The sequence below is a fragment of the Podarcis erhardii genome, assembly GCF_964252035.2.
Source record: "Podarcis erhardii genome assembly, chromosome: 2".
Taxonomy (NCBI): domain Eukaryota; kingdom Metazoa; phylum Chordata; class Lepidosauria; order Squamata; family Lacertidae; genus Podarcis; species Podarcis erhardii.
Window position 1 is genome coordinate 127,667,594 of NC_138498.1, and position 7,889 is coordinate 127,675,482.

The window sequence follows — 7,889 nt, forward strand, 5'->3', positions numbered from 1 at the left end:
GGTGGTGTGGTCTGAATCTGTCCCAGGGGGGCAGGAGGTGGGGGTCCAGGGAGGGGTCTTGGCCAGGCAGGCTTCGGCCTGCAAACTGCCCTGATCTCTCGAAACTGGACCCGCGAAACAGCTGCGCCAAGATCCGGTTTCGGGAATGATGCAACGTCCCTCCTCCGCCGGCCCTCCTAAATGGGCTCTTGTTCAGCCCCAGGCAGGGCTCCCCACCCCACAGCCAGCCAGGCGGGATCCTGGCCCCCTGGGCTCTGCCTCTGAAAGGCAGCCCTTCCTCAAGCAGCAGAGTTAACCTGCGGAACTCCCTCCCACTGGAGCCAGTGATGGCGGGCACGCTCCGCCTCCTCAGTCGTCGGCAGCCAATTCTTCCGATCGCCAGTTGCTGGAAAACACAGGAGGAGCAAGTTCTTCTTGTGCCCGGATCATGGAAGCGTGGGCTGGCAGAGCTGGCAGAGCCCCTGGGGGTCATCTAGCCCAACCCCCTGCAATGCCCCAGCGCGGGGCTCAAACCCGCAACCCTGAGATTCAGAGCCTCGTCCTCTCCTGACCCAGCCACCCCAGCAGTCCTGCCTGTGGGCTGCCTTTGGCCTGCCAATGGAGTCTCCAGGCCCAGCAGCAGTCTATCTTGAGTCCTTGGGGTTTTTGGCCAGGAGGATGGGCTGGATGGGCCTGATCCGACAGGTGCTTCTGATGCTTTTAGGTGGTTTTTTTTGGGGGGGGGGTCTTGGGCCCCAGGAAGCAGCTGCAGGCGGCAAAGTCTTGCCCAGAAGCTCTTTTATTCGGAAGTGCTTTGTACAACAGTCAGTCTAGCAGCAGCAGAGGCAGTACTACAGGCGCAAGGGGGGCTGTGTGTGTTTGGGGGGCAGCCGAGGGGGGGGGCGCTCTCTCTCTCTCTCCCACTCAGGCCTCTTTAAATAATACCTTTAACCAACAAACAGTAAAAAAATAAGCAGGACTCAAACTCTTTTTGGGGTCCAAGACGATATGGGGGGGTGGGGAGCAGCGGCAGCAGCAAATAGAAGAAACTTGGGGGTCTCCTGCCCCCCCAAAAGCAAGAAACGGCACAGTCCACATTCCTCAAGCGGGTAGGGGGAGCCGCCCCACGGCCTGCCCCCCAGAATTGCACTTGTTGCTCTCTCCTTGGCCAGGCACATTGGGGGCCCCTCTGGGTCCCGCTTTGGGGCCCCTAAAACATGCTGCCCCCCTCCCACTCCACCAGGTACTGCACGGTGCCCTCGGTGGTGACGCGGCGAGCCAGGATGCGCACCGCCTCCCCCCGCGCCAGCCGGCCCATGGGTCCAAAGTAGCCCGAGCTGGCGGGGCCGCCGGGGGCCACGCAGAGGGCCGAGGGGGCTGGGGCAGCCTGCGGGGGCCGCTTGGGGGCCGGCGGCACGGAGTGGTGGCGCAGGAGTGTCCGGGGGGCAGGGCCGTCATCCGCCGGAGATCGCTCTGGGCTGCCCCGCTCCGCAGGGGCGGCGTCACCGGGGTCAAGGGGGGCTCCGCTGCTGGTGCTGCAGAAGGAAAGGGGGGTCACTTGCTGCAGCCAAAGTCACCCCGAACCTCAGTTTGCCCCCCGCTTGCCCTGGAAGACCAGCGCTACAACTCCCAGCAGCGCCTGCAGTGCGGGAAGCAGGAACTCGAGGGTCCCTGATAGACGGCCGTCCAATCTCTAGGGAAGATCTCTCCTCCTGCCTCCTGTTGCCTCCCCACAACAACCCAGTGAGGTAGGCTAGAGGAATGATAGCTGACTTCAAGGCCGCCTGGTCCGCTTCACAGTTGAGTAGGGATTTGAACCCTGGGCTCTCCCAGGTCCTAATCCGATGCTCTAACGAAGAGGGTGGGGCTCACGAGGGCTGCCCTGACCTGGCAGAGGTCGGTGTCTCAGAAGGGGCACCTTGTCTGACGCCAAGGGGGTGGACCGGATGATCCTTGGCGTTCCCTCCCCATCAGGGTCAAATAGCCATTCATGAGGCCGCTCACCCCACAGGCCGGAGAGCTGCCTCTTGGGGGTTTTGGGCTGGCGGGGGGCAGGGGGCTGTGCTGGACTGGGCTTCCCCTAGAGTGGTGGTGGTGGGGCCAGTGAAGCCCCCCACTTCCATCCAAGCCCCCCCGGGGAAGGTGGGGCACACCCCTCCCTCCATCCTGCTCACCTCAAGGTCCCTGCAGTGTTGGCCGAGGGATGGAAGGAGGCGAACATCCGGATCGGGGCGCTGCAGGATGGGGGAGAGAGAGGCAGGCCGTCAGTGTGGGGCGGGGAACGCCTCCCCCCCCCGCTGTGGGGCTGCCTTGCTTGCCCCCTCACCTCTCCTGGCAGCGGGCGTCGGTGCGGCGGAAGTTGTAGGAGCTGGAAGTGCCGCCGTAGCCGCTGTAGCTCTGGTTAGCGCTGACTGGGTGCTGCACCACCTCCTGGGGGCGGAGAGAGGGGAGGGGGCTCTTGAGCGGGACGCAGCAGGGACCCCCGCCGGCCTGCCCCCCGCCCTTCCTGGCCCCCGGCCTACCTGAGTGAGGGCCCTCTCCAGACGCTCCCTCTCCCGGGTGCTCCGCTGCTGCTGCTGCTGCTGCTGCTCCTCCTGCTGCTGCTGCGCCCACTGCCCCCCGCTGCCACTCGGGGCCGGCGGCTGCCCCTTGCGCCGGCGCTGTGGCTGCTGCCGCGGCTGCCCCCACCGCCCGGCCCTCGGGCGCTCCAGCCCCTTCCCACGCCTGCCCTGCCCTGAAAGGAAGCTGTAAGAGACCCTCCTTATCTGCACGGCACGGAGGGGGGTGCCGGAGGAGCAAAGGCGGGGGGAGGCCGCTGCCCCCTTTCCCACCCCCTCGGGGTGGGGGAGACCCCCGGCTCACCTGCTTCCCGCGATGAAGGGGGTCCTGGGCGCGTCCCCGGAGCCGTCAGCCCCCTGGGGGGCGGGAGGGGGGATGCGGCAGTGCAGCCCAAAGAGGCCCTTGCGCTTCTTGATCTCCTTCCCAGAGATGAACCTGCAGAGGAGGCAGCTGTGATGGGGCGGCTCTTGAACCCGGCACCAGCAGGCCCCCCCCCCGGGGTCCCATGGCCCACACCAGGCCTGCCACCCCCTCACCTGTCCTTGTGTCCCGTCAGGGCGTTCAGCAGCTGGCTGTAGCGCTCTCCCTTCGGGGTGTCTGAGAGCTGTGGGGAAAGGGGCAGCGTCAGACCCCCGCCACCCGCCTCTCTCTCGGGGGAGGCGCAGACCAGGGTGCCCCACCCCGAGGCTCCTCCTTCATGAGGGGCGGATCCTGCCTTTTGGCCCACACTGCCAATCCCCAACATTAAAGGGATCATAGACTTTTACCAGGTCCCATCCCCTGCAGTTCAAGAATGTTTTGCCCAGCATGGGACTCGAACCCGCAACCCTGAGATTCAGAGTTTGGTGCCTCTCACCTCGCCCAGCAGGAGGCTGTCCCAGTTCTCGCTGGCGAAGGGCAGGATCTCGCGCTCGAAGTCAAAGTACTTCTTCTTGCAGCAGATGCTGAGGTGGTAGAGGATGAGGTGGGCCACGTCCACCCTGCGGGGGGGGCAGGAGGGAATCCCTCAGCACAGCCAGCGCAGCCCCCCACCCTCCCGGCCCCCCACTCCCTCCCGGTGCCTCCTGGCCCTTGAGATGGCAGCTTCCTTCGCTCTGGCACCAAAACCTCCTTCCCCGTTCTGCTCTCTCTTTGCTTTCTAGATCAGCTGCTTAACTCGGATGGACTTATTCTAAGTTACCAAGCGTGTCCCAATTATCCCAAGCGGCATATTTGGAAATCAAGAGATGAGCAGGAAGCTGTTAATTAAAGGGCCCAAGTGGATCAGAATACACTCCAGATGTGGTTTTTTTAAGGACCCACCTTCCTTTGGCTCTCTTTAAACTGCTTTTATATGGAATCACAGTTGGCAGGGACCCCGAGGGTCATCCAGTCCAACCCCCCAAGATGCAGGGACGTTCTGCCCAACGGGGGGCTCGATCCCGTGACCGAGTCTGGGCTGGGGCCAGGCAGGCCTCCCTGACGCCAGGCTGCTGCATTGCTTTCTTGTGCTTATGCCCCACGGCCGCCCCAAAGCGCCCCCTCACCATCTCAGGGGGAGACGCCGGATGCTCTCTGGGCCTCCTGTGCAGACGCAGCACTCAAAGACGTAGAACCTGCCGGGTGGAGCCGGGGGGGGGGGGGTTAGTCACAAGATGCCCTTGCCCTCTGACCCCCACCCTCCCCCTGCCCAGGACTGCCCCTCACCTGTCCCCGTAGAGCAGCGGCTTGCTCAGGCACTGGGTGCAGGCCTCGTGGAACCACTGGGCGCAGCAGCGGCACTGCAGCATCTTCAGGTTCCACCTGAGGCAGAGGAAGAGAGGGGGCCGGTCAGCTGAGCGCCCCCCAGCACACAGCCCCCGGTTCCAGAGGCGCCCTCCCTCCTCCCCGCAAGCCCCCCTCTTCCGCCACCCCCTGCCGGGGGGGGGCAGACTCACTCTCCGGGGCCCCCACAGTAGCAGTAGCACTGCTGGCGGTTGGCGAGGTGCTCAGCGTCCCACTCCAGGGCCTTCAGCTGGTAGGGCAGCACGAGCTTCATGCCCAGCATGGCCTTGGCGTAGGGCCCCTTCTTGAGGGCGCCGCCCCGCTGCGGAAGGAGGAAAGCCGTGGGGCAGAGTCAGTGCGCGGGGCGCAGAAGGGGGGCCCCACCCCATGCAGGCTCTCGCCACAGCAGGCTGGTCTACGGCAGAGGGAGAGCCGTGGGGCTGGGACAGAGGACCTCTGTGGGGCAGAGAAGGCCACTCTTACCTTGGTGGCCACAGCAAAGACACACTGCCGGCACGTCCAGGCCCCATCGCTCAGCACTCGGGGCAGGTGGCATTCCTGGTGGTAGGCTGCGGGGGGGGGGGGGGAGAGGAAGGAGGGTCATCAGTGGGCCAACGGGGGAGGGGGACGGGGCACCAGGGGCAGCTTGTGGGGCTCCTCTGGCGGACTTACCGTGGCTGCATTTCTCGCACCGCACCAGCTGGTTGTCTGGGCTCACGGCCTCCGAGTGGCACACGCAGCAGGACTGCTCCTCCCCAGGCACTGCCGCTAGGAGAAAAGGCGGGGGGGGGGGCGTGAGGGGCCAGTCCCCCCCCAAGGGCAGCTGGGTTCCTGCCCCAAGAGCCTCGGAAGCAAGATAGACTGCCTCTGGAGTTGGAGGCTCCATTGGGAAATAATAAGTGTCTGCTGGATGGGGCCAAAGGGGGTTCTCCTCTGATCCAGCCTCCCCTTCTCACCGTGGGCAGCCAGGGAACACAGACCCCCCACCCCAAGCAGCTTCCAGGATCCGGCATTCAGAACCATCCTGGTAGGAGCCACTGATATCTGGGCAGGGGGAAGGAGTTCCACAGGTGAACTCTGCGCTGGGGTCATCCCTACAGAACGAGAGGGGTGGGGAGCCAGTTCTGCAGGGAGTGGAGACTCTGGGGGACCCCAAAGAGGAGGCCCAGGGTGGCGGGGGGGGGGAGTGTTAGCCAGGGGGTGGGGGGCATCTCCCACTGACCTGGGTTGATGTCCTTCCAGAGCACAAGGAACTGGGAGTCGTCCTCAAACTGCACCAGGCACACCTGCCGGAGGGGGTCCACCTGCAGGGGGGAGGGGGGTGAGCAGAGACTCCCAGCGGGGGGGGGGGACGACCCCCTGACCCCCGAGGGGAGGGGCAGCCACTGACCTTCTTGATGGTGCCCAGGTAGAGGAGGCCGTCGGTCCAGCGCGCCAGGACATCCTGGCCCTCCCAGAAGCGGGGCCAGCCGGGCGGGGCTGCGCTGGGCCCCCCGGGCGCCGGCGGGGAGCAGGGCGAGGGGGGCGCCCCTCCGCTGCCGGCCGCCGGCCGCTTCCAGGGCCCCGAGGTCAGGCGGGCGCTCGTCCGGGTCAGCCGGGCCGAGGCGGGGGTGGCGGGAGGCTCACTCGCCATCACATTGCGCCCCACCTGCAGCGGGGGGGGGGGGAGAGACGGGGGTCAGGCTCCGCCCGCAGAGGCACCCCGGAGTCCTGCCCCCCACCTGGGCGTGCGGGGGGAGGGGCGGGGGCGCCCCCTGGCCGGCTCCGCTCTCGGGGTCCCTCTGGCCCGCGCCCCTTCCCCGCGGGGGGCGGGGGGCTCAGGGGCGGCGGAGCGGGACCCTCTGCGGCTCCATCCTCCCGCCGAGCGCCAGTGACGCAGCAGCCGGAGCGGGGGGCCGCGAGGGGGGATGCCGAGGGCCGGGCGGCCGAGCCCCCCCCCAGCGCCCCCACCCGGACCCGGCACGCCCCCGCCGGCAGGGGGGCCAGGGAGGGGAAAGGACGCGGGGAGGGGGCGGCCCGCCTCTCCCCCGCCCCCAGCTGCCAGCTGGGCCCGTGGCAGCGCCTGGGGGTGCCCCCAAGGCCAGTCCCCCGGCCCCCCTCCAAGGGGATCGCCCCTCCCTGGAATGGAAGGGGGGAGCTGGCCTGGGGCCCTGTGTGCCCCCACCTGCTTCAGGCTCCGAACCCCCTTGGTGGGGGGCCGACCCCCCCCAGCTGCATTGCGGGGGAGAGAAAAGGGGGCCAGGGTCACTAGGGGTCCCTCCTCTCCAGGCCCCGCCCCCTCGGACCCCCCCGCCCCACCTGCGCAGAGGGGCAGGCGGGCGTTCAACCGGGGAAGCTGCTCCCCCTCGCGCAGGCGGCTGCACCTGTGGAATAGCTGCTGCCTGTTGCTAAGGCGCGCTCCGCGGCCTCCCCTGGGGGCCCCTCCGGTGGGTTGGTCGGTTTGTTTGTGTGTGTGTCTCTCTCTCTCTCTCTCTCCCCATAGATCTCCCTGGCCCCGCCCCTCCACAGGCCCCGCCCCCGCCAGCCCGCTTCCTGCGCGCCTCGGCCGTTGCCATGGAGGGGCGGGGCCGCCTGCGGCACGCGCGCGCACACTCACGCTCGCCCTCCCGCCGACGCTCCTTCCGGCGGAGGCGGTCTCGGGCTCCTTCTTTGGCGGCGCGCGTGCGCCGTGCGTCGTCCGCTCGGGCCGCGCGCCAAGGCGCGACTTAGGGGCGGAGCCGGCGCGAGGTGATGCGGCGACGCGGCCTGGCCGTTGGCGTAATACGAAGAGGGCGGGTCCGGCCCGCGTGACGGGCGACCGCGGATTGGTCTCCTCCTTTCGCCGCCTCGCCATTGGCTGCCGGGGCGGCGCCGCGGGGGAGGACGGGAGCTGCCCGTTTGAATCCGGCGGCGGTTGGGTCGGAGAGGGAAAAGGACGGCGAGGAGGAGGAGCAGCAGCAGCAGCCGGGGCGTCGAGCGCGGCGCCGGTGAGGCCTCTGGGCGCGGGCGGGCGGGCGGGCGGGCGGAGGCGCCCCTTCCTCGGGCGGGAGGGACCGGCCAAGCGCACGGGGGGGAGGCGCTTCCGTCTCGGCCCAGCCCCTCAGGGGGAGGCCACCGGGGGCCGGATCCGGCCCAGTCGCCTTCTCCAAGCGGCCCGCGGAGGGGCCGGCCGTCGGCGTGCTTTGACACGCGTAGCATGGGTCATTTCGTTTAAACTGCATCTCCGGGTTCCTTGTGGGGCGGAGGAATTCGTTCTCCCCCCCTCCCCTCCCCCCCCCTTCTAGTCTGGCTCCCCCCAAGGTCTGCTGGAAAGGTTTGCTGCGCCCTGTAGAGCCTCCAGGCCCAGAGGCAGCCCATCTCGAGGCCTTGGGGCCGGGGGCATTGGGCCCCTGGCAGCCGGATGGGGGACTAGCTGGGCCCCTTTGACCTTGCAGGCTCGGCTGCCTTTCTTTGGCCTCCCACTGGCGTCCTGGCGGCTGAAGGTGTCTTGCTTCTCCCCGAAGGCCTTGCCTGGAGCTGATGGATGGTCCACCGCCCGTGAGTCACTTCCGGGGGCCTGGGGGCTTCTCTGTCTGTCTCGCCTGCCCCGGGCTTCGACACCCCCCTCCACCCTGCTTTTGTGATTCTTG

The 7,889-nt window shown here is 68.1% G+C and overlaps 1 protein-coding gene across 2 annotated transcripts; it reads right to left on the reverse strand.

Moving 5' to 3' along the window:
* Positions 1-760: 760 nt before the first annotated feature.
* Positions 761-6,707, reverse strand: PHF1 (PHD finger protein 1). 2 transcript variants are annotated; one of them, XM_081850614.1, is made up of 15 exons: positions 6,580-6,707; positions 5,672-5,929; positions 5,504-5,585; positions 4,954-5,049; positions 4,765-4,850; positions 4,455-4,603; positions 4,225-4,320; positions 4,065-4,133; positions 3,395-3,518; positions 3,075-3,142; positions 2,842-2,973; positions 2,502-2,724; positions 2,306-2,409; positions 2,154-2,213; positions 761-1,514 (listed from the first exon to the last, which is right to left on the reverse strand). In XM_081850614.1, exons 2-15 carry the CDS (start codon positions 5,912-5,914, stop codon positions 1,190-1,192), a joined length of 1,857 nt encoding a protein of 618 aa, XP_081706740.1. In that variant the 5' UTR covers positions 5,915-5,929; positions 6,580-6,707; the 3' UTR covers positions 761-1,189. The 2 variants fall into 2 exon arrangements, with proteins under 2 accessions (XP_081706740.1, XP_081706741.1); XM_081850615.1 differs by lacking the exon at positions 6,580-6,707 and having other exon boundaries at positions 5,672-5,998.
* Between the last annotated feature and the right edge of the window lie 1,182 nt (positions 6,708-7,889).

Bases quoted from the DNA above. Each gene is read 5' to 3' on its own strand.
- PHF1 (XM_081850614.1), bottom strand. From the start codon at position 5,914: ATGGCGAGTGAGCCTCCCGCCACCCCCGCCTCGGCCCGGCTGACCCGG. The intron at 4,604-4,764 runs GTAAGAGTGGCC...CTCCTTCCGCAG, and splicing joins TCTTTGCTGTGGCCACCAAG to CGGGGCGGCGCCCTCAAGAA. The intron at 2,410-2,501 runs GTAGGCCGGGGG...CTCCGCCCCCAG, and splicing joins TGGAGAGGGCCCTCACTCAG to GAGGTGGTGCAGCACCCAGT.